General features: G+C 34.9%; 5 protein-coding genes across 6 annotated transcripts; 2 read left to right on the forward strand and 3 right to left on the reverse strand.

Moving 5' to 3' along the window:
- The first annotated feature begins 772 nt into the window (after positions 1 to 772).
- Positions 773 to 2,630, forward strand: LOC145638018 (uncharacterized). Its single transcript, XM_081688990.1, has 4 exons — positions 773 to 936; positions 1,196 to 1,435; positions 2,011 to 2,070; positions 2,245 to 2,630. Exons 2-4 carry the CDS (start codon positions 1,232 to 1,234, stop codon positions 2,317 to 2,319), a joined length of 339 nt encoding a protein of 112 aa, XP_081545116.1. The 5' UTR covers positions 773 to 936; positions 1,196 to 1,231; the 3' UTR covers positions 2,320 to 2,630.
- Positions 2,631 to 3,311: 681 nt separating this feature from the next.
- LOC145638019 (cell division control protein 48 homolog E-like) lies at positions 3,312 to 7,708 on the forward strand. The gene is made up of 9 exons (XM_081688992.1): positions 3,312 to 3,477; positions 4,414 to 4,565; positions 4,655 to 4,883; positions 5,003 to 5,769; positions 5,885 to 6,106; positions 6,254 to 6,325; positions 6,417 to 6,698; positions 6,804 to 7,163; positions 7,324 to 7,708. The coding sequence occupies exons 1-9, from the start codon at positions 3,462 to 3,464 to the stop codon at positions 7,576 to 7,578; spliced, it is 2,355 nt and encodes a 784-aa protein (XP_081545118.1). The 5' UTR covers positions 3,312 to 3,461; the 3' UTR covers positions 7,579 to 7,708.
- A 565-nt stretch (positions 7,709 to 8,273) lies between these two features.
- On the reverse strand, positions 8,274 to 10,946 carry LOC145639121 (uncharacterized). Its single transcript, XM_081690284.1, has 2 exons — positions 10,793 to 10,946; positions 8,274 to 9,157 (listed from the first exon to the last, which is right to left on the reverse strand). The coding sequence occupies exon 2, from the start codon at positions 9,116 to 9,118 to the stop codon at positions 8,474 to 8,476; it is 645 nt and encodes a 214-aa protein (XP_081546410.1). The 5' UTR covers positions 9,119 to 9,157; positions 10,793 to 10,946; the 3' UTR covers positions 8,274 to 8,473.
- A 1,383-nt stretch (positions 10,947 to 12,329) lies between these two features.
- On the reverse strand, positions 12,330 to 13,489 carry LOC145638020 (leucine-rich repeat receptor protein kinase EMS1-like). Its single transcript, XM_081688993.1, has one exon. The coding sequence runs from the start codon at positions 13,486 to 13,488 to the stop codon at positions 12,373 to 12,375; it is 1,116 nt and encodes a 371-aa protein (XP_081545119.1). The 5' UTR covers position 13,489; the 3' UTR covers positions 12,330 to 12,372.
- Positions 13,490 to 15,245: 1,756 nt separating this feature from the next.
- LOC145638021 (histone-lysine N-methyltransferase ASHH1-like) lies at positions 15,246 to 24,869 on the reverse strand. Of its 2 annotated transcripts, XM_081688995.1 has the most exons (11): positions 24,721 to 24,869; positions 24,311 to 24,462; positions 19,686 to 19,842; positions 19,122 to 19,208; positions 18,601 to 18,685; positions 18,404 to 18,497; positions 18,121 to 18,319; positions 17,581 to 17,615; positions 16,969 to 17,036; positions 16,709 to 16,875; positions 15,246 to 15,832 (listed from the first exon to the last, which is right to left on the reverse strand). In XM_081688995.1, exons 2-11 carry the CDS (start codon positions 24,439 to 24,441, stop codon positions 15,563 to 15,565), a joined length of 1,293 nt encoding a protein of 430 aa, XP_081545121.1. In that variant the 5' UTR covers positions 24,442 to 24,462; positions 24,721 to 24,869; the 3' UTR covers positions 15,246 to 15,562. The 2 variants fall into 2 exon arrangements, with proteins under 2 accessions (XP_081545121.1, XP_081545120.1); XM_081688994.1 differs by having other exon boundaries at positions 16,709 to 17,036.
- Positions 24,870 to 25,988: the final 1,119 nt, after the last annotated feature.

The raw sequence follows: 25,988 nt of genomic DNA on the forward strand, positions 1-25,988 counted from the left end.
AGATAGATTTCTTGTAAATATTATGTAATATGGTATCATTTGGGCCTTTCTCTTAGTCCAAACTGTGTGCTAATCCATGTTCACACAATAATGTATAAGAATCTAATTTTGATATTTGTATAGTGTTACAGGCTGGGTAATGTTGCTCAAACTCAAGTACCCATGTCTAACATGGGTACATGTCAAGTGTCCGACTATTTTGTGTGAAGAATTCATGATTTTGGTAAAAAATGAAGGAACAAAGTTTCCTACCTATATCCATGATTCGACATAGATACTTGATGCAATATGATGAATCCGAGTATGCTACAGAATTCTACATATAGAATTGAAGTTTGAGAATATATCTGGCTATGAGAGCTTTCTTTCAGCTGTTGCAAGCATTGGCAAAGTATGGGGTATGGAGTTAAGAGTTGTGAACTTAGTTACTGCTTGTGACCCATACTCGACTGTTGAAGAGTGTATATTTGTTCTATCATTATCATGTATTGAGTCTAGCCATTTTCTGGGTAGCTGAAGGCCAATGTGTGATTGGGCAGTAGCATTCAAAAGGTCGAATTATAGATTGCTTTCAGGAATTCAGGGGCTATCATTATCTGCTTTATGTCTTTCATCTTGATATTTACCTTATACACAGTTTAAATGACCTTCTTGGGAAATCATGAGTACAAATCTCAAATTATCTGATAGCTAAATCATCATTTTAAGGTAATTTGCTTCATTTACTGTTGGTTCTACAATGATTAGATCTTTATTTTGATTCTGATTGTCTATGACATTTTTCGTGCATAGTTGTCAAAAGAAAAAGCTTCTTCTTCAGCTCCCCCGCATCATACTTCAATTCCTGTGGCGACGACAAAGGTGCCTTACTCTCCAACACAGACTTATTCAACTCTTCCATCTTTTAGCTGGGAACAGGACAATGATAAAGTAAAGGTGAGGATCTGCACTTTGTTCTCAAGGTAGAAATTTTTTATCAACCTTATGCCACCTCATAATAACCCAGCTTCGTGCTCTTTATTTATTAGCAGTCCTAATCTAGGTCTCGTAGATGAATAGTAATTACTACGTACAAAATTTTGAGCTCTGTTACACCTATTGATCTCTGACCAGTTACTTTCAATGTATGACCCTCAAGTATTTGAGCCAGATCTTTCTAAATCTGGATACTGATATTCATATCTGCATCTTGCAGATACATCTGTCTCTAAAGGGAGTGCAAGAAGAAAAGATGGAGAAAAACATAAACCCAAATTCTATTGAGTTCAAGTTTCATGATGTTCAGGGGAAAAATTATCAATTTGCCATACCCAAATTGAGTAAAGATATTGTTCCAGACCAAACCAAGGTCAAAGTTAAGCCCACAAGGGTAATTGTACATTTGGTTAAAGCTTTGAAAGAGAAATGGCAAGATCTGCATTACAAGGAGGACAAGGTAATTTTCTGTTACTATGATGTAAATTACTCTCTCCATCCCAAAATATTAGGCCATAATTTTATGCTCCAAAATCATAGGCGACTTTCTAAAATTTTTAAGCTGACTTTTGTACTGTCTCATATTAGCTTTTTGACTTGTTTAATAGACAGTATTAATTATATCTTTGTGAATAACTTATATCATACAATTCATGGTATGTTGCTCCTTCCCTAACCATGTATGAATAAAATTTCATTACTATGGAGGACTTTAGTAGTGGTTTTAACTTTTAAGTGGTGATCAATATCCACGATGAACTTAAAGTATACTCTGGATGTACACATGCTATAATCAATGTGGCATGAGACTTCCCTTGTCAAACTATATGTAAACATATTACCATTATCCTCATTTTATATTGCATGCCCTTTGGGCTGTGAAATGATATTTGTTGACTAAGAAACTCAAATTACAATGGTGGTGAAAGTTTAAAATCAATTTTATGAAAATGATTTCCAATCACATGTTAAAGTTTTAATATTCAAGTATTGTTATGTGTGGTTTTCTTATTTATTTGGTTTTGTTTTATGCAGCTGAAGCCAAATCTAATCAACGAAAAGGATCCTATGGCTGGCATAATGGATCTGATGAATGTATATTCTAATCTTTACATTGTTGTATATTATGGTGTTGATTAACGGGCAATCCTGCAAGCTATACTGTTGTTCTGGGCTTGATTTAGTGAGATAACAGGAATGACTTTGAATTTTTTCTGAAGCTCATAGGCTTTGATATTTGCATTAACATGTACTTCCTCAATTTTGCAGAATATGTATAAAGATGGGGATGAGGAACTGAAGAAAGCCATTGCTAAAGCTTGGACTGATGCAAGATCCAAGTAGACTGCCGATTCTCTGAAGGGATACCGTTGAAGATCTGTAGGCCATCAGAAAGTGCATAGGCATCAGTTAGGGGATTCTGATCCATTTTTGTCACAGTATTTGGGATTTTACTTGCATTAATTTCTAAATTGGTTCCTTGGGCTCTTAGCTGTTTACATTCTCTGCTTTCTGGCTGTCTTCGACCTTGTTGGGGGGTTCTAATGGAACTGGGGTAGGGATTCTGTGCTGTATCTAGGCTACTTTCATAAAGCTTCTTTGCCATTTCATTCAATATGTTTGTTTGAAAGGTTTGAAACTTTGAACCTTCTTAATTGTCTTTCTCAACTTGCTCCTTATTCAGCACATTCTAGTATTCTACATGTACTACTTTGCTTAATCACCTTTGGCATGCATGTAATGCAAATAGAAAATGTTGATACTTCATATGACATCAACATGTACATCTGTTTCTTTACTTGCAACGAAGTGAGCTGCAACAAAATTCAAGGAATAATTAGATTTGTAGTCAAAACAACATTATTTTATGTCTAGCATCTACCTTGTCTCATACAACCGATGATGTGTCTTATTATTCTCGCATAGTATGTCACTAGATGAAATCCGTGTGATTCACGGTTTCTTTGAATTTTTTGAATCAAATATTTGTATTATGTGATAAATTTGTTATTTAATTTATTATATGATAAGATATGATTTAAATTTAAATTTAAATATAGTTTTTATAATTATAATTTAGGAAACCTTTATACGAGTTTTTTAAGAAAAGTTTCCTAATACGCGTTAACATCACGAACTGATAATATTTTTTTTTTTTTTTTTTTTTTTTTGAGAAAATCACAAACAGATAATTTAAAGAAACAAGAAAAGGGTAAATATGTTGAAGTCCAATTACAATTTTTTCAAAGAATTGTAAGTTGACTTAAACTAAAATACTTAATCCAAAGTGATAAGGAATAGGAAATAACCAACAACCGACCAACAACCCCCTTTATTAAACTCACTTTTCCTCAATTTCACTACTCTTTCTTTTCATTGAAGTTCTTGTACTAAATTCTAAGAACTCTTATATTTCTCACAATTCTTCGTAAAACAACAATACTCACAAGTCACAACCTCAATGGCTAATCCTGCTACTTCTGACCATGCCCAACCTTCTTCGTACGATTTCTTACTCTCGAAATTATTCTAATTTTTACTGGTTTTTACTTCGATTTTTTTCCCTGAGGTTATTTTGTGTTAATTTGATCTTAATTCAATTCAATTGACGAATGCAATTTGTGGGTATTTTATTTTAATGATGATGTATGATTTGCTATAGTTATGGGTTTTTTATGTTGGATTTTTGCCAAAAAAAAATATAAAAAAATCTGAATTTACGCTTTGATTTTGTGTGATGATGATTATTAGATTTTTTAGAATTATGCAAATTAGTTTCAGCATTAAATTTTGCTTCAGAATAATCTGATATTAATTGGAAGGTTTTTTTTTTTATTTTTTTAATCGAATTAGTTCACGTACTTGTACTGTACATAACTATGGACTTTAGTTTTTTTTCATTGAGGTTGTACATAAGTTCTTGTACTAAAATACAACTTGTTATGTAAAATACAACTTGTACTAAATTCTTATACTAAAGTCAACAATTTTAGTTTTTTTTCATTGAAGTATTTTTTTTTTTTCATTGAAGTTCTTGTACTAAAATACTTGTACTGTACATAACTAAAGTCAACAAGCTGTACATAAGTCTTTCCAAAATTGTTGACTTTAGTATTTTTTTTTTTTTAGGACTTTAAAGTTGAATAATTTCTAAATCTTGCTATACTATGGTCAGTTTTATTGGTTCTTTATACATATAATTTTGGCATAATTAAATGATTAATGTGAATTTACTACTTATGACTTATTGATACATTACTTTTTTTCTTTTTTTTTTTTTTCGTGCTCCGTAGTATGTTTTTTTGGACTAGCATTACTTTGAGATTCTATGTTTATAATTCAGTTACAGTTAGTAATTATATATTATGACCTCCAATATTTTAAGTTGCAATATATATTACAAAGTAGTGTATTTATGTACATTTGATTTTGTTACAGGAAAAGTGACAAATACTCTACTGCAATCCTTGAACGAAAAAAGGCACCGAATCGTTGATGAAGCAACCGTTGATGATAACTCATTGGTTTTTATTAACCCTGCTATCATGGATACACTCAACTTGTTTCAAGGAGATACAGTGTTAATTAAGGTAATTTTCGGTCGATTTGTATGTTGGACTGTTTCTTGTTATATAACTATATAAGTTTTAGTTCTGAAAAATTATATTTTTTGGTGCAGGGTAAGGTAAGGAAGAATACAATATGCATTATACAGGGAGATGAAGGGTGTGAAGAATGCAAGATTAGGATGAATAAAGTTGTGAGGGCAAATCTTCGTGTTCGCCTTGGAGATGTTGTTTCTGTCCATGAGATTTCGGATGTAAAATATGGTGAAAAAGTTCATATCTTACCAGTTGATGATACTATTGAAGGTGTAACAGGCAACCTGTTTGATGCTTATTTGAAGCGTAAGTTTATGCAACAATGCACAAAAATCATAGTTATAGTTACCTCTTATGTTGTGTAGTTGTGTTATTTATTCTAATGGATTTTGACCTTTTTTTGGTTTTGTTTGTGCTTCAAACAGCTTATTTCATGGATGTTTATCGTCCGATTAGGAAAGGTGATCTATTCTTAGTCAGGGGAGGAATGCGAAGTGTTGAGTTTAAAGTGGTTGAGACTGTTCCTGCAGAATACTGCATTGTTTCTCCTGATACCGAGATATTTTGTGATGGTGAACCAGTTAGGCGCGAGGATGAGGAGAGACTAAATGAAGTTGGTTATGATGATGTTGGTGGTGTAAGGAAACAAATGGCTCAGATTCGCGAGCTTGTTGAACTTCCTCTTAGACATCCTAAGCTCTTTTCTGCTATCGGTGTTAAACCACCTAAGGGAATTCTGCTGTATGGACCTCCTGGTACCGGTAAAACCCTTATTGCCAAAGCTGTTGCTAATGAAACTGGAGCATTCTTTTTCTTGATTAATGGACCGGAGATCATGTCGAAAATGGCTGGAGAGAGTGAAAGCAATCTGAGGAAGGCATTTGAAGAAGCTGAGAAGAATGCCCCTGCTATCATTTTTATTGATGAGATTGATTCCATTGCTCCTAAGAGAGACAAGACAAATGGTGAAGTTGAAAGGCGCATTGTTTCTCAACTGTTGACGTTGATGGATGGTCTTAAGAGCCGTGCTCATGTTATTGTCATGGGTGCTACTAATCGTCCTAACAGTATTGATCCTGCTCTTAGAAGATTCGGAAGGTTTGATCGTGAGATTGACATTGGAGTTCCTGATCAAGTTGGGAGGCTGGAAGTTCTTCGCATCCATACTAAGAACATGAAACTTGCAGAAGATGTAAGTTGTGTATTTTGTTGTATTTTTGATGTTGCATTAAGCCACTTTTGAGGTTTGAATACCAGAGTAGTTAGTTCATTGTGCATCAACTTATATTTGCTTAATTTGTTTTCAGGTTGATCTTGAAAAAATATCCAACGAAACCCATGGCTATGTTGGTGCAGACCTTGCTGCTCTTTGCACAGAAGGAGCTCTTCAGTGTATTAGGGAGAAAATGGATGTCATTGACTTAGAAGACGAGACAATCGATGCTGAGGTACTCAACTCTATGGCTGTCACGAATGAACACTTTCAAGCTGCTCTGCAAGCTTCCAACCCATCAGCCCTGCGTGAAACAGTAAGTTTCGCTTTTAAATTTCCCGAAATCATACTACTTGAATTGACCTTGGAATACTGTATTGTGAAATTTGGGAAGTCTTTTCTGTTGCTTTTATTTTGTTGTCTTCTGAAATTGTAAAATCTGATCAATTTTTGTGTGTGGCAGGTTGTGGAGGTTCCCAATGTTTCATGGGACGATATTGGTGGATTGGAAACTGTCAAAAGAGAGCTTCAAGAGGTATTTTATTCATACAAGATTTTGGCATATTTCAATGTCAATGTCTTCTTTTTCTTATTGGGTATTTACACCTTCATGTTTCTGTTTGCAGACTGTGCAATATCCTGTGGAGCACCCAGAAAAGTTTGAGAAGTTTGGAATGTCACCTTCCAAAGGTGTTCTTTTCTATGGTCCTCCCGGTTGTGGTAAAACATTGCTTGCAAAGGCGATTGCTAATGAATGTCAAGCCAATTTCATCAGTGTCAAGGGACCCGAGTTGCTGACCATGTGGTTTGGAGAAAGTGAGGCAAATGTTAGGGAAATTTTTGACAAGGCTCGTCAATCAGCACCTTGTGTTCTATTCTTCGACGAGCTTGACTCCATCGCTACACAGGTGAGGGATTAATGTTAATTATGGAATTGTTGTTTTGTTGCAGGCTTAATTATTATATATCAATGTTTTTATTAAGCTAATGTTTTTTGTTTGAAAAAATTTCAGCGTGGCAGCTCATCTGGAGATGCCGGTGGAGCTGCTGATAGAGTGTTGAACCAATTGCTAACCGAGATGGATGGGATGAATGCGAAGAAAACAGTTTTTGTCATAGGAGCAACAAACAGGCCAGATATTATTGACCCTGCATTACTAAGGCCCGGAAGGCTTGATCAGTTGATCTACATTCCTCTTCCTGATCAGGATTCCCGCCTTCAAATTTTCAAATCTTGTTTGAGGAAATCACCAGTTTCCAAGGATGTTAACCTTGCTGCTTTAGCACAGTATACAAATGGTTTCAGTGGTGCAGATATTACCGAAATCTGCCAACGTGCTTGCAAATATGCAATCAGAGAAAATATTGAGAAGGTATGTTGCTAATTTTTAACTCTCAACTTCACAATTGAGTCTTAAGTTGACGTCTAACTATCTGTCACATAAAACTTAGTTAAATTTTGTGTCTTAGGCTGGCATAACATGTACAAGATTACAAGTTTGTAAACTAAATCATTTTTTTTTTTTTTGGCAGGACATTGAAAAGGAGAGAAAAAGAATAGAGAATCCTAACTCAATGGAAGAAGAAAGTGAAGAGTCCGAAATCAAAGCATCACATTTTGAAGAATCTATGAAATATGCACGCAGAAGTGTTAGTGATGCTGACATAAGAAAATATCAGTCATTTGCTCAAACCTTGCAGCAATCTCGAGGATTTGGGTCTGAATTTCGCTTTGCTGCAAATCAGACTTCTGCAACCGTGAATGACGATGATGATTTATATGATTAAAAAAACGTTGGATTTGGTTTGGTTTTATGACTATGCTTTTGTAAGAGACACTTTTCAAAATTAGTTTAACAAATAAAATTAATAAAACATTATAATATGGGTGTAAGGATAAAATTTCTCATTCACATGTATTTTAATAAAAATAGAAATTACACTAATTCAATAAAAAACGTACAATTTGTACACTTTTTTGTTAAATAAAATTGTTGATAAATGTAATATCTTGCCATGTTATATCATTACAAGATTGTAAGATTTGTTACCATCGTCCAAAGGTATATATAGCAATGGCACAAGGTGAGGCAACCCGAAACCCGAAATATTGCATGGCTCATGGCTCAGCGCATAGGTGCTAAACTTAATTGCGTGATATGGCTCAGACTATGCTGGGCTGCCCTTCTGAAAATTGCAACATGTATCATTACTAGGGGGGATAAATTAGTGTCAAGCTTAGACAACTCTGGTGCACATGGACATATATAAGTCACAACACGAAACAGAGAAATCTTTGCATCTATCTAGTTGAATTAAAAGTTAAGTGAAGCGGCCAAAGAAATGAGAACTTTACCTGAATCTATAATCTCAAAATACACCAACTAAAAATCACCAAATTAAAATCATGCATAGCCTAGGTAACAAGAATGATTTCTCATTTTTAAAAATAGTTAACAAATAAATATTCCAACACCACAAAATCATCTCTACTGTAGTCAATAATACTTATAATCAAGTTAAATAACATAACATAACAAGGCTTTGAGCGGTAAGATTATCATCATAATACAATCCTCAACATGTTGTAGTTCGCCTCCCCTTCCAAAGGTTGGACAGGAGACAAGCTCACGCTCCAAAACAAAAATGCAGCCTATCCTTGCAAAAATTGATGCATGAAAGTTCAAAATCTCTCTGCCAGTCGTGCAGTGACTGCTCTAAGCTTCGAATAAACCTTTCCAGCAGGTGACCCTAATATTAGGCTGCAGAGTGAGCTCCTCGCTACCTTAATGTTTGTACAAGACCCCAAAATGTGAATCTTTGAGTCTGCAATTACAATTCGCGTCCTTGTAGAATTTTCAATGGCAAACTTTGTTTTACCTCCTTTACCAGAAAGCCTTCCAATAGCACGAGACTTGTGGTCACCTTTAAGTGTTTTAACATCCTTGATCTCAAATGATTCAACATAAAGTTCATCTACTCTCAAAAGGGCAATTGCATCCGTAACATCAAACCCAAGCATGAAGGCATGCACGAAATCAGCGCACTTCTGCAGATTACTTACATCAGGGGTGTCGGCCCTTGTCTTCAGCTCAACCTTGCGATCTTTAAGATTCATCCTTACGTCAATTTTCATCTGCTCGTAAATGGGGTTGTAGATTTCCAGCCACACTTTTTTCAAGGGTGTGTAACGATGAGGAGGAACACTCACCTTTCTGAATTGTACTTGACCATCAGACATCTCATGAGCCCTCAAAGCCCCAAATTTGGGCTTTGATGGAAGAGAAGCAGATGCTGAGTTTGATGTCTCAACTTCCATGGCATTCATGTTTGATTTTCGTTTTATTTCCACTGCTCCAGAGACAAACTGGAAAAAACATCATAAAACCATTTACTTGTTAATTATCACTCACAAATTTTGCCTAAAAATAATAATTATTATAACAAGGCACAAATTGATATTCCAACACTGAAATCTATCATTAAAGCAAAAGATGGAATACATTTCTAGTGTTATGCTGTTATCCTAACTAGCTCTCTTGAACATTCCAATATACCAAATGGTATCGACCAGCAAAAGAAGAAAAGCTTCAAAAGCATTAAATGAACAATTTTTATACACAACAGTAACAGGACAGGCAAGTGATTTAATATCTTTAAAGCTACCCTCTTCATTTACATAATCTTGCTCATTTGATCTTAAGATAGTTACATCTTCTAAATCTCAACCTAATTCTCTTATAAACTAATGGTGTTGTAAGTGTACTCTTAAAAACAGCCTTCATCCAAACACACATTCACACATCACAAGTATACATTTGTTCAGGAGTGTACAATCCAACCCTATACACAAGATCCCAATTCAGGAAGCAGAACTGAAGTACAATTCAGTTGCAAGATATGAAAGCTGAACTTGAACTAATTTCCCTTATTTCAGATTTAACTCAGTTCTTACCACATCCCAGTCACTTACTACGCAATAAAACTTTTTAATGACAATGTAGTATATTCGTACAAGATCCTAAGACCAAATTGACCCATTTAGAAGCATACAACAAAAACACAACCAAAAATACAAAATACTGCAGATTGATAAACATAAGATTGCAAAGTCCATTTTAGGCCGAGCAAAAAATAACCTTGGATGTACTCATGTACCTAGACCGAAAGTGTAATGGGTACTCTTAAGAACTCAAACACCCTCAAACTCAGAGCTCAATTTCCATTGTAATTCCACGAATACATATACTTCCTAAAGGTAAATTTATCATTGTAGTATCCTTCGCAATTTGCAAATAAGTAAACACTTACAAAACTATTGCTTCTAGGAGGACTCGGACCTCAAACTACCATCATGAACATAAGCTCTTCACGAACCCAGTACACCCCTTATATTGTTTTATGATTCTTCAATTGGCATTTCTGTCCCCCCTTCACATTTTTTTACCCCATCCCAGGGACAGAGAGACGGCCGCCCTTTGCACATAGAGAAAAGGCTCAATTTCAAAGCTTTGATCATAACATAAAAGGAATTTCAACAAAAGCCTGTGAAATTAGGCTTAATTGATGAAATGGTTCAATAATTTTGACCTCTTGTTCATAATCTAACTCCTCCACTTCATTAAAAATGCTAAAGCTTCAAGCAAAACCCGAATACGAGTAAGCTCATCTTGGCTCAGCTCTATATGATTTAGAGCTAAACTTTGCAACACAATAGCAACCAAATTTGACTCAATTAACAAATTAAGCTCGAAGAATCACATAAAGAATTTCAATTCATATCAAAGTAAATTGCACATAAGAAAATTCAAACAACAAATTTTCTCTTTATAATCAGTCAGGACTTCCTTCAAGAATTATAATCAATAGTTCAATAATAAACCATAGATAAACCCTAAATTGACAGCAATTACAATTAAATTAGAAACAGAGTGATACTAAACCCTAATTTGAAAAATTGATATTCAACTATTGATAAAAATAAAATTAAAAGAAATCTTACCTAAGGAGCTCAAAAGCCGCTTCAATGGAGATTTCAGAGAACTCTCTTGAGTAGGAGAAGAGGTCGAGAGAGTTCGGCCAAAGAGAATGTGGGAAATTACCAACAACGTATTTATATGTCACAAATAGGCTATAACCTAATGACTAATAAAATCTCTTTCGTCCAATTATTGTAATACCGGTTTCATATTAATATTGACCATTATTTAATATGAGTAGCAAAAAATTATTAAAAATTAATATTATTAAAAAAAAATAAAAAATATCTGTATTAAGATGACTTAATAATGTCTCATAATTCTATGTTTTGTTGTGGTATTTTGTATCAATGAGATTTATTGTTTGTTGTGTGTAATGTTTGACAATTAAAAAAAAAAAGTATTATCTCTGTTTCATATAATTTGCAACGATTTGACATAAAGTAAAGAAAAAAAATGTCTAATCATTACAAATAGTATGAAACGGTGGTAAATAATATGATGCTAGTTGAAATAGTTACTACTCGTATATGAGACGGTGGGAGGATTACTTTGTTCCAAGATAATTGAGCCATTTTAGATTATTCAAATTAGTATACTTTATCCATTTTAATACTATTAGCTTTAGATAATTTTTACTAATGTATATTTTTCATATATTATTGTCTATGTGTTTAGTCAAAATGAGCCAATTATTCTGAATCATATAGATTACTTTTCAATATTTCGGTCTTTAGGAGAGACCGAGAGAACTTAGTGTCATTTAAAATACCTCACCTATGGAGGAAATGAATCAGATTGCAAGTTTGTCATTGAGCGCTTATCGAATTAATTAAGGAGGTGAAATTTGCAGCTGACATTGACACTATACTTGGGATATTCTTTTTTTATGTACTCTCTCTATCCTTAAATTAGAAGCATATTTCTCTCTATTATGTGAGTAAAAATATGTTAGAAATAGATTTTTTTTTTTTTTTTTTTTTTTTTTTTTTTGAAGGGAGAAATAGATTTCTAATAAAGAGAGGAGGGAGTATCAGTTATAAATATGTTTCTTAGTCCCATGTTAGGCAAGATAAATTTTGTGTTGCTCATAATCATGCTAAATTCATTCTTTTTTATGCTAAACAAACTTGGGTGAATCACTATTCCCAAGAGGTTCCCTATGTACTCATGGATGTTTGATCCCTTAATTTCATTGATAATGCTTTTTTGGTTTTTTTATTACAAAATAATAAAATAAATAAAATAAAACCACCTCCTTTAAATATATTTTCCCTTAAAATTTTTTATTTTAAAGCAAACCATGTGAACACGGATAAATTATCTTAACTCACATAAAATTACAAACCAAACATAAAGACAATATCTAGGTTACTTACCTTGAGAAATTGAAATATTAATGCAATTTTTTTTACAAAGTTTCAATAGGATATAATCACATCATACACTGATACGGAGTACATCATTTAAAGGTTTTCAAGTCAAAAATAACTACATATCTTTTTTAATTGTAAACGTATACTTCATTATTCATTATGTTTCTTCTTTAAGCAACTTGAATTCTATTAATATAATTTTTATTTTTTCAAAACTACATACAATCTTACACTTTTTGAGAATCTACACTAATATGATTTAACATTTCCACAACATTGCACATAGAAGGACGTTCGTTAGGCCTTTGGTTAGTGCACAAATTGGCAATCTTAAAAAATTCATAAACCTCATCTTCTCTCAAGTCTTTCCTAGGTACACTAATGTCTAATACATCAACATGTTTTCTTTCACCTATTTTTTTCTTAGCCCACTCCAACATCCAAATTTCACGTCCGTCGTCCCGAACGGGCAAATTAGGCCGCTTCCCTGTAGCCACCTCGAACATTAAAACTCCGAAGCTATACACGTCACCTTTCACACTAGCATTCGGGTAACCCCATAGGTACTCTGGAGGCATATAACCCATGGTCCCGGCGGCTTGGGTGGAAACATGGGAGTTAGCCCCTTCAATCCTCCTAGCCAAACCAAAATCGGCAATATGAGCCTCAAATTCATTATCTAATAACACGTTACTAGCCTTAATATCTCTATGTACAACTGCAACATCCCGTCCATGCAAAAAAGCAAGCCCATTAGCCACCCCTTTAATAATCTTAACCCTCAAATTCCAGGACAAAGGGACCCACCAAGAATTAAATGACAACGATGACATGTCTTGTAACCATTGGTCCAAACTCCCTTTCTCAACAAACTCATAAATAAGAACCCGATCTGAACCCGACACGCAATAACCTAAAATTTTTACAATATTCTGGTGACGAAGTCTCCCCAAGGTTTCCATCTCCGCCCTAAACTCACGAAGCCCTTGGAAAGCATCCTCCCCTAGCTTCTTAACCGCGACAGTGACACCGGAGGGTAGCTTAGCTTTATACACAAGGCCAAAACTACCATCCCCTATGATGAGCTTAGGATCAAACCCGTTCGTAGCTTCGAAGAGCTCAGGCATGGAGAGGTGGCAAAGAACCGGATCAAAGGAGGTGGAGATATAGGGCGAACCATCGACGGGTGGCAAGGTAGAACGCGACACGGGGAGCTGGCTACGATGGCGGCGGTGGTGGTTTGGTTTGCATTTAGCACAAAGGATCATGAGGAGGAGGGGGAGAGACATAAGAAGAATGAAGCAACCTAGTCCTGCAATGAAGAATTCAAGACGTTGATCCATTTTTGAGGAGAATTCAAAAAATGGAAGCTAATAATACGATTAATATTGTGTGAGTGAGAATGTTTTCAATCAATGGAGTGATCATAGTAAAAGAAAGGTAGGTTCGAGGAAGGTGATAACTTTGACTTTTTAAGTCAACAAGTCAACGGTCAGTGTTGTACCTTTTGCAAATGAAGACAAACGAAGTGAGAATTTAAGGGTGGTTTTCCAATATTACTCTTTCCCTTGGTAGAGTACGAGTAACTTTTAAGCAATAGTTTGGACCATTTCTTTGTTTGTTCTTCGGCTTCCTAAGAAAATGTACGTGTAAGGTTGTCTATGAGTCAATATACTTGTAAAAAGTTCGGTCATTATTTATTCACTAATAATAAAAATTCGTCAAAAGAAAAAAGTTGAGCCTACTTTGAACATTTACGTGTTCTTAGCTCACACACAAACAACTCAATTATTTTAATTTACAAGTTCGTTTATGTTTGTTTTTGAGTTGGTTAAAAACCGTGTTCAAACTCTTATTCTAAAAGAGGAAAATAAAGTGAGTTCATCCTGGTTACTCATAATGAGTAACAAAGGCTGATGTCTTCAAAAATAAAAAGTAACAAAGGTTGTTACTCAAATGGCAATGTGATCTTGCTTTGAAATACAAAAATAATAGTATTCTAAAGCACTGGTCAAGGAGAGAGAAAGCAAAAGCAATCGAAAGAAACCGGAGAACCACAATCGGAGTTGCTGTCATGGTCTTCTTCCTCCTAAGTCACTAGAGAATAAAATGGCAAGGTTAACCCCAAATGGTAGGGGTGTCGTCTTCTTCCACTAAATTTCCCCATTGAAGGCCGGTCTTGAGCTCCATTGAAGTTGCTTCTTCCACACCACTGTTTCTACTCAATTTGAGTACAAAAAAATTTGTCCTAATTTGCCCTTACTAATGCCACTGAAAATTACTAACATGCCCTTTGAGTAACAATTCATTTTACTCAAATTGAGTAACTTGGATTTACTCAAATAAAATGGCCATTATTACATGTTAAGGATGCAATAACACAAGCGTCCAATACCAATAATCTAGCAACAATAAAGCTAAAAGTATCATTATTATATCATACATAATATCCAAGAGATCTTGTAAATTAACTAATAGTCTAATATCATCAGCTACATATGTGGTTATAACATACAAAGTAGTGAAGTACATTTATAAAGGCTCTATCTATTTATCGTCCTTGTTCAGAGAGGTGAAAAGGAGTAATCCAATTCTAATTTTGGGTTGATACAGCTTCATTAGGTTCGATTCATATTCAAGTTCATTGTCGATGATCAACATATGAAGTATTATATTTCAATACGACTTGTTTCATTAATTCTTATAGCAATATAGCTGCTCCGATCATCTAACAATAACACAATTAAACAACAATTGTTCTACCCGATTATAGGAAAACTAGATCAATTGAAAGGTACAAATACGAGTTAAAAAATATAGTCTGATCTCAGACATCCAAAGTAGTGAACATCACAACATTCACAAGCTCCCAAGCCAAAACAAAATCCTTTTCAATTAGAAAAGTCAGCACAAGTACAACAATAGAAGCCCAGAAAATTCTAAATAAGCATAAAATTCAACAAAAATAAATTCCTGGAAAATTAAAATAAAAAATAAAAACTACTAAAAATTATAAAAGCCCAGAAAATTTTACTAAAACAGAAACGGAGGGAGTATAATGGAACTTCTTTTAAAGCCAATGAACGAGTAATCATTAATCGGAGTAATCGTTCCAAAACTTGAACAATCAAGCAAATTGGTAAATTTACTAATTCCTCCCACATAAAATTACAAATCTTACATCTTGTACTCCTAACCTCTACTTTTTTTCTTGAAAAAAAAAAAAAAAAAAAAAAAACATTCTGCAGGACGAGAATAATTGCAATGTACATTTGTCTAGTGTCTACTCCCAACAGATAAAAATGAGGTTGCCTACAACTACAACAGTTGGCAAACCTATTCCTATTCGCTTCTCATTTTTACAACCTTAATGTGAAACAATTGAAACTACAGGTTAGATTAACAGTATGCATGATATCATTGATTAGTCAACAGCATAACTCCATTATCCATATCATTACCTGGTTGCCTGACGTCACGAGAGTTCTTTGGAGCGCACACGACATTCTTAATGACAGAGAAATACAGATCAAATTCGGATTTCAATTTTACACAGCTTGCATCTATCCACTTCTCTGCTACACTTGTTGGTACACTATCTTGTGTATCTCTTTCATGCTCTTCAATAGCGGGTCTTATTTCATTGTACAAAGATTCAAGATTGGAGCTTGCATCAGTTTTCATTTCCTGCACAATAAAAAGTGAGACAAAAAGCCCGGAAAAAATCTTTGTCTGCAGCTAGTTATGACAACTCAAGTTTTTATAAGCTGGAATTTCAGGAACATAATATACAACTGTAATTGCTAAATTTGGAAACATAGGTTGAGGATGCTAGCACTATGCTGCATTGGGAGTGCACAGTCATCAGAAATTGTACAAGAAACAGCTAGAACCACTAGAAATAACCTAATAAGGAACCCGGAAAACTACTAATCTACACTTGCCACATTTACCGCCATATAATCCCAAAAAGAAGGCGAAAAAAGGCTGCAAAACCATGTAACATCAATAAAGTCAAAGACTGAACCCACATAATGTGGTATTAACCATTGGTAATGCAGCCCTGATAAAGCAAAGCAACAGTGACAACTCAGTCTACATTCACGTAAGGTTGGGTAGTCAGGATGACGGGCATCACCACTCACCCGGTCACCCCCAACCAATTTAAATTAGTACAAAGATTTTTTTGTAAATGGCCCACAAAAGACAATTTGTTTACAAAGGGTATGACAAGGCTGAATTAGTGAAATCGTACACAAAAACAAGGCAGTAGTACGTTCGATTATTGTAGCCAAAAATTTAACAATACTCCAATGGAGATACATATGAACTACTTAGACCTAGTAAATACTGCAAAAGCACGTAGGCACCTAGAATACACTTGCACAAGAAAGGTAAAAACACTTCACTTAACATCATAGACGGATATGATAGGAAACCAGCATGAGACTAAGAAAAATTAAAAGAATGTGTTAAAAACTTAAAACTAAAGCCTATTAGACCAGTCAGATGCAGCTAAGGAAGAAAATTTATGAAAAAGCCAGTCAGGTCTCCAATTTATACCTCATACATCAGGATCTCTTGTTGTGCTTCTTTTGCTTCTAGAAGGGAGACAACATACTTAGCATTAAATTCCTTTTGTGCCAAAATTTTAGACTTTCCCTTGGGCAAACGTTTTAGCTTTTTCTTAGCTAGAGGATAGTTTCGGGAGATGGATGCAAGACCATTTGCTGGAATAGAAGCAAGCGGATCAATATTCAGCAGAGTAGAATCAATTGTATGATCGGCATCCATCATAAATTCAATTTTGGAGGAGTTTGTACTTGTAACCGTTTGCATTGAAGCTTCATCTTCAGCTGAGTCATACAGAGGAATTTTCTCAACGGAGTATCTGTGGAAAAAAAAAAAAAAAAAGCTGATATGTTAATGTCCTGTTTCCATATACATGATTTGACACTATCTAACTATCATATCGCCAGAGAGGAAAAGAAAGGGATAACAGCACAAGTAAATTACTAGATAGAAGACATAGACGATAGACCTACACAAAAAGGTAAGAGCCATAATTGCATGCCTATGGAGGGGCTCCGACAATATACTATAGGTACTAATCAGCTCAAGTATGGAATATTCCAGAAAACCTAGCTCTAAAGAAATGTCAGCATGAAAAATAAATTAGGAAAAATCATATGAAGTCTTTTATGCCTATTTAAGTCCTGGGGGACATTAAGGAGAGAAAGATAGCAGTAGTTGATTGAAATGTTGAGTAGAAGCTTCAAACTAAAAAGAAAAAATGAGAAACAGATTGAGCAAGATCACTGGAAAACAGTTTTGTCAACAAAGATTTTCAGATTAGATATAAGCTACATAAAAAATAAAAAAAAGACAGGTGAAAGCTGCACACAAGACCGTTAGTGTCTGTAATCAGATGTTACCTGTCATCATCATCTTCCCACAGATACGTGTCTTCCTGTGTGAATAAAAGAGTGAAAAAATTAGCTTAATACAGCAATATAAGAAACTTTTCATTGGAAGTAATATAAATCGCAAAAATACAAAACAGGTGATGACTACATTGACATATATTGCATCTTGCAGAAATGCAATCACCAACAGAGCAGTATCTGCAGTGGAAAAACTCCGCCCCCTTTTATTTCAGAATTAACAGTAGAAGAAACCCGTCCTAATTACGTCCAGGCATTGCCTGATATGGGTGAATTTACCAAGATAGATTATACGGAGCCAATTTACTAGATTATTTGTGGCTAGCTGATACGAATTACATATCCTACAACAGAAAACTTGCCTATATCCATTCAAGAGATCTGAAACATCCCATTTTGTTGAAATTATTTATGTACTGCATTTTAAGTGTTCTTTTAAAATATATCTGAAGTTATAATACCATGAAATCAGCTTATGCTTGCGACACATGAATATTGCACTCATAACATCCCAATCATCACTTAATTTACCTGGAAACCACGAGATTTTGCCCCAAGAAATCCAGAACAACTAGCAGCACCACAGAGACACCGCACCTTTGCACCACCATACCATTCAAAGTTGTAATCATATGCTAGTTCTGTTCCAACTGAAATATCGTGCTTAGCAAATATGCCAACCCTTATTTCCCCCAACACTGTCCACTTCCTTGTTTCACAATTTGGATGACTGTGAAATCAAAGTAAAAGAGAAAATGCAGTGAGAGGATTATGCTTGGATTGTACAAGTCACAAAACTATGCGTAAGTCTCACCATGAATGATTGATGAATCTAGCGAGGCTTCCCTTCCTAGTTGCATCAATAGATTCAAAGGCATTAAGAGATATAATGTATGCATCCTTGAGACCTTGACGTGAGAAAAATTCCAAGTTTTACTAAGCAACCTCCAACCAACAACAGCAGGTTTTCAAGGAACTTAAATTCAAATTTGCCAAAGATAAACAACATACCTTGGGTTTCATAAGCTTGAGCTCTACTCTTAGCTTCTTTCCATGATATTACTTCACCACAATATTCAATGATGAACTGTCCAGCCTGAGGTATTGAGCCAAGGAGTTAGATGGATTGAAAAATGAAATAGATTGTGAAAAATGAGATTCTGGTGGCACTTCATTGACACCAAAGTAAAACAAATAACTAACCAAGTAAGAAAAACTGCACATACATTTAATTTTAACGGATTATCCACATACATTTAATTTCATGGATTAATTAGCCAGATATTGAGTTCCGTCATAAATTCACTTTAAAAAATCAATATAGAAAGACATAATAAAAAGTGTCAGGTCATCAAAAACAGTAGAGCAACCTCATTCTTAGGTAGGAACACTTTCAAGAATTACACGTAGAAAAGGACACACTGGCCATCAGAACCCGATCATACAGTGTTGGTAAAGTAACTTAAGTAAGTAACTGAGTAAGTCAAAAGTAAAATGATGGAAAGTTGTTTAAGCTTTTAAATGACCAATACCTTAATTTCTTCATCAGCAAGAAGACCCCATCCACGACCATTGGTTGTGAATAACTTGGTTTTTGCATATTCACATTTCTGAAATTTCTGTAAAGCAAATGCATATCAGGAATTGAGAGAGGAAACAAAATTTTGTATTATGGGCATACATAGCACAGAATTCTTAAAGAGACTTGTTGTTAGCAATGGTAAAAGCTGACTGCATAATACCCAACAAAAGAAAGTTCACTACATGACAATTTCTAAGAAACTATGTGAAGGGATTGTAAGGGGATAAATTAGAGCATCCCAGCAACGCTTTACATCATAAAATGTAACTCAGAAACTCCAATACAATGGCACCAAGGGGAAGTGTGCCCGTCATTAGTGCCATTATGATTTAAATAAAATTTATCTGTACAATCAGCCAGAGTATTTCCTTCCCTACTTTTTCAAACTCTTTCTTTGTTCCAGGTGAGCAGATATGCTTATTTTAGAAGCCCAATTTGGAACGGAGAAGTAAAGATATCACAAACAAACATCCTAATGACATAATAGATGACGATGGGAAGCACGGCAAATCACCTGATTCTTACAAACTACACCACAAGGGCAATAACCAGGAGTGCACTCTGTACTGGTATGTACATTCAGACATCCATCACCACAAGCACTCTCAGGGTCACTAGGATTGAATTTGCATTCACAAATGACAATATCTTCCTCTTTCTGCTTCTTGTGCCTGAAAAACATATAAAATGTTAATGGTAAAAATTGATTGTCACAAAATACGAACACAAACCCATGGATAGCAATATCAAAAATGACAATAGCAACGAGATAAGCAAACAGTAGGTACCACCACCATGAGCATGGTCATAGAGGATCCAATAAGTTCAAACAACAAAGTTATCCATACAAATTACAATTGAAAATACAACAATTAATCACTAAATTCACAACTATAGAGGTCAACGTACCTCCCATTCAATCGAAATACATTATAGATAAAGAGAACAAATTTTTCTGTAACAATTGCACTTTGTTGAACATGAAAAGGGATATCTATGAGTATCAAATTGACAGGTCGCCAACAAGTGAGAATGATTAGAGAGGAATTTAAAACTTGCAACTTTAGACAAGTGATATACAAGTAAGGTTGTTAATATGCAATTTGTAATTCTGTTCCTATTATTACATCCTTATTTCTTCTCCTCACAGTTTCACACCACAATAAACTAAAGATTTTTCCACTTTTACTTAGATGAAAGACAAATATAGACCATAAAATAGTCATGAAGTGAGTAACCAACTAGCAAGGAGCACCCATCACAACATAATTAAAATTGATTCTTATAGGAGGGAGCCAAAATGTACTTTAACAAACCATTCAGAATCCATAATACCATATCAGTTCATCACTCTTATGTCTCTAACAAGACCCCAACCTCGGATGATGTAAAGGAAGGTAAAGGTAAACAAATGCAGCCTTAATTGCAGAAGGTTTTTATGTTGAACTCTTGATCAAAGGCAACTAACCAAACTACTAATCAAAAGCACTCAAAAAAAAAGTAAGAATGGAGAGTCATGTGCAATAATCAGCTAAGTTATCACTATTCAATTCATTGTAATGATTAATGAAAAGTTGAAACATTGCCCTCAAAAGATATAGAATCAGCTGCAGATATAGCAAGATCACAGTCAAATCTGAGGATATATCTGCGGCAAACACAACAAATTAGAATTCTATAATAAACATTTCTATTTTCCATTTCTATAGGGAGTAACATTTTCTTCTAATTCTTAGAAACACCCAATCTACCAATTACCAATATTCTATTATAGATAAGTAAACAGTTCCAGTGTGAATTTTCCTAGTGATAGATGAAAATTGGTGCTAAATGTTCAATGCATTCAGAAGCATAAAACCTATACATTCTACTAACAAGCATATTATAGTCCATACTTTTCTCTTCTAGCACATTAAACAATTCTACACATGTCCCTCCTTGGCTCCTTTAAAGAGGTGATACAACCCAAGATACTTGATACTGTTCGTCCAAATCATTTTAGGCAGTAAGAAGTTCAGGGCAAGATATAAAGGAGGGAGGCATACAAGGTCTTAGGTAACAGCATATCTTTTAAAAAAAAAGTGTAGCAAACAAGAACAAGTACAGGATTGCTAACAAAAGGGTGAAGAAAACAATTGTATCAGACAAAATAAGGGCATATTAACTGTTATACCAATGATTGGACAAAAAGAAAGAAAGGCAGACATTTAGATTTGTGAGGGCTACGGTGAAATCATCAAACCTGATCAGGTGAGATGCATCAAAGATGGAAAAGGTACAGCCCTAGATGAGCTTCACATCAAGGAAAGATGTCAAAGCTTCTTAATCGGCCTAAATATAGACACATCAGCCCAGATAAGCACAGTGATAGACTGATAGGACCTACTTTAAGTCCTTTTCACAATAATAACAAGCTTAAGAACAACAATCCAAGCCTCCAAGGAGCATTACCATGGTGTACGTTATTTTCTGATTACAGTTTCAGTGTATGAGATTCCAAGACTAAAGAAGGCGCCAATGACAAGTTATAAAATTAGGAGGGAAACCTTAAAATCAATGGATTTCTTGTTTTGAAGAATTAAAAAGAACTTGAGTAAGTTAGAGGACATGTGGGATACCGCAGACCTTAAGATATTACTGGAGAAGGTAATAAAATGAAAGTACAGTGTCTCATATATTTGGGGTTAAATATGTAATGGAGAGATAGATTAATCTGTTATCCATTGTAAATTGGGTGCCTCCTATGGAGAATGCCTAATAGGTACTCAACCATAATAAATGCCATTAAAAATCATGGGTGCAGCTCAGACTCATTACGCTCAAGCTCATGTGAGAACATGCATTAAGAGATGGAGTCAAGAATAAAAGGATAAGAGATAAGGTGGGAATAGCTTCTATAGATGAAATGATGCTATAAATGAGACTAAGATGGTATGTATAGGTTAAGAAGAGAAGAGGCAAAGTCAGACGAAAAGGGATCTAGCCTTGCTAAAGTTTACATAAAACATGGCCCTATTTAGAAATAAATAAAAATTAGGATTCGAGCATGATATTTCCCCTTTTCTCTTGCTTTGTAAGTTGGGGGAAATGATTATAATAAGTAAAGGTGAAAGGATTGCAAGGGAAGAAATGATGAACCCAAGAAGAATTGAAATAATAATAAGTCTATGTCTACTTGTCAAAGACATGGTCCTTGATAGGAACAAATGGGAGGTCAAATTGATGTAGTTGATAAGAAAAAAAGTAAATACTTAAGAAGCGATGGAAAAAAAAAACAAGAAGAGAGAGAGAGAGAGAGAGAGAGACTAAGATAAGATGGTTTGGATATAATAGTAAGTAGCCAGATGCCCTTACTAGGAGGATTTATAAAATCTACTTTAAGGGATTGCAACATTTATATAACTAGGAATCTCGGCAAAAGACTTCTTGTTAAGTACTAAGCTCAGTGAACATGGCATAGAGTACACTTATTCAAGGACCAATAAGACAAGATCACACCAGAAGAATTTGGACTTCAGAAGTTCAGATTAGAGCTCTTTATCCCCAGAAATCTGCAGTGATAACCCTTTTCAATAATAGATACTTCCAAATCTCATGCAACAGTCAATATGTCTATCTTTATTCACCTCTCTAGATAAAAGCCTTACTTTTGTCCTTTTAGGATACTTTTGTTGATCAAATCAAAGTTTGAAAAGCCTAAACTACGACTGAAGAAGAGAAATCACATCACCTTTATAAAAGTCCTTACTTCTCACCATACTCACGTCATCTCCAAATTAACAAATGAGCTGCAGCAAAGCATGCTAAATGCTTTTAACAAGGAGCACCAGTTAAAACATAATTACTAAATAAACTTTTTGAAAATCACTGGACTTCTTCAACCATGTTTCTTTAATAAGTAATACCTATCACTCTATCAGCAACATTCTTTTCCATCTCACTATACGAGTATACAATCCTCAATCCAAAGACTAGAATCATCTTGCATTTCCCATAGGTAAACTAGTAGAGCAACACATGTGATCATAGCAGTGTTACCTAATTCATCAGTATGAGAATCAGTACGGGTTTGTAATTCACTATCCAATTAATTTTATTGGACCAAAAAAAGTACCAATTCACTTGTATAATTCTCCTTTCAGTTCACGAGGGGGTGGGGTAAATTAGGTAGCGATGGGATCAAAGAGGATAAAGAAATTCAGATTTTTATATTTCATTTGGGTGATGTAATAGTTCAGGGTGCATTTCAGCTTTACTATTATGTGAAAAAAAAAAAAAAAAAAAAAAGGGTTCAGTTGGAGAGGGTTTCTTCTAAGCCTACTTGTAGTAGTCCAACAAGTTTACTCCCTCAAAAAAAGTCAAAATTGTAGTATTTATTAATCCCCTATGAAACAAATTATATTTAGTATAATACTTCAGTAACTTGAAGATTGCATATTGATGTCTCATTATAAAAGTACCCTAATGAGAATAGATATGATTCTCCATAAAACTGTCTCCGTCTCTCCTCCAACAAACCATTCTCTAATTCTCTATCATGGGCCATGGCAACTACTCACAGCTAAAGCCACCGCGTTTCTGAATATATGAGACACATCTACAAGGACAAGGCTAGAAAATCAATCATTTCCTTCACATATTTTTACTACGTACTACTTACTAGTCTTGCTTAACACTTTTGATCAACCTATTAGATAAACCATTAACAAGTGACAACTACTCCATAATAGCCAACCATTACCAGCTGAAATAAAAAGTTAATAGCTAGTAAAACAAATAGACCGATGAATATACCCAAGTAAGCAATCATTGGGGATTGTCGCATTCCAAAGGCAATAAGGCATGTGGAGGTGGAGGGTGAGCTGATAAACCATGCAGTGTGGAGGTATGTAAAATGAAGAGGTGACTGAACAGGTTATACCAGAAAGGTCGAAAACCACGTTGCTTGGAATCCAATCTATTAATAAGCCAAATTACAGATTCCTTTGTTCAATAAATAATCTATATAATTCATGGAACCAAACAAGAATTGCTTGATAAATGTCTAATCTACCAAATCGCGATGATACTCTAAATTATGGACCTTCATAAACATAACATATATTTAAAAATGAAAAGAATAGGGCCAAAATATCTCACTTCCTATATGAAAATTCGTTTTGATCAATGTGTATGTATCCGATTTCTTGGCAGGCCTGTCCCTGAGCCAGGGCACGATGGGAGGCCGTTCCCGGGAAAAAAGATCCATTTTCATAGTTCCGTCCTAGCATCAAAGGGTTATAAACAAATTCCTGCAATCAATTTGACTCAATTATCAAATTAGGCTCGAAAAATCACATAAATATCCCTTAGCTTCAACATAGCAATATAAATTGCACATAGCAATATTCCAGCAACAGCATTGCTCGTTAAAATCATCATAAATTCAGCATTAACAATCAATAGTTTAATCCATCATAAAAAGAACCCTAAATTGACTATACTGATAATTGAAACCCTAGATTGCGAAATTTGTATTCGAAGGTTAAGAAAAGAAACAAGCTTATTACCTCAGAAGCTGCTTAAATGGCGGAGAGAAAGCTCAGAAGCCGCTTCAATGGAGAATTCAGAGTACGCTTCAATGGCAGAGAAACAGTGAATAAAATTGACGAGGAATAACGAGGAAAACCGCCATTCAAGTAGCGGTTTTGGGATAAAACGCTACCACAAGGAAGGGTTTTAGGTGAAGTAGCGGTTTTATTAAACCGAAGTAGCGGTTTTGCCAACAATAGCACAAAATTTTAGGGAAATTCTCAATGGTAGCCCTCTACTTTTGCTTTTTCCCAATGGTAGCCAATTTTTTTTTCAATTCTCTTTAGTAGCCCTAAACTTTCACATTTTTACAACTGTAACCTTATTGATGATTTTCTGTTAAATTTCCGTTAAAACTAACTACGGTCTACAGAATACTAAACAAGTTAACTATTCCAATAATTTTTTAAAAAAAAAAAAAAAAGAAAAATAAAAAATAAAAAAAAAAACAAAATTCTAAAAATACCCCCACACACAAATACCTCCATCCTCCTTATTTCTCCTCTTCCTTCAACCTCCAAACTCCATAGATTTATCTCTCCACCTTCATCACCATTATTATTTGATAAATGTGTAAATGTCCATCAACCTCCAAACTCTCAATTGTTTAATTCTCTGAAATATGAAGTGCTCTTCATTTCTCCATTCTCCCCCTTTTATTTTCAATCAAATTCTAGGGTTCTTCATTTTCGTGGGAGTATTTTTCGTGGATGGGGTTTTCGTGCATACATGGGTGGTAATTTTCATGGGTTGGGTGGTAATATTGTGAGTTGCGGGTTTCTTGGGTGGGGTTTTGTTGGGCGGCGGTTCCATGGGGGTGTTTTCGTGGGTAGGGTGGATGGCTAATTTCGTGGTGGGTTTTGGGTTGTTGGTGGCCAATTTCTTGGGACTATGGGAGGTTGTTGCGGTTGAGTGGAGGGGGAATGGAGAGGGGGTGGTTGTTGCGGTGGAAAGGAGGGACGGAGATGTAGTGGTTTGCGGGTGGAGGGTTTTGGGGTTGGAGGTGCTGCCAAGGAAGATGAGTGAAGGGAAGGAGAGAGAAAATGGTTAGGAGAGAGAAAATGGTTGACAATAGTTAAAGTTAACGGATATTTAACGGTTTAGACTTAATAAGGTTACGGTTGCAACTTTTTAAAAAGTTGAAGGCTACCATTGAGAATGCGAAAAAAAATTGGCTACCATTGGGAAAAAGCAAAAGTAGAGGACTACCATTGAGAATTTCCCAAAATTTTATAGGAAAAATTGC

The sequence above is a fragment of the Chenopodium album genome, chromosome 7 (assembly GCF_948465745.1).
Source record: "Chenopodium album chromosome 7, dcCheAlbu1.1, whole genome shotgun sequence".
Taxonomy (NCBI): Eukaryota; Viridiplantae; Streptophyta; class Magnoliopsida; order Caryophyllales; family Amaranthaceae; genus Chenopodium; species Chenopodium album.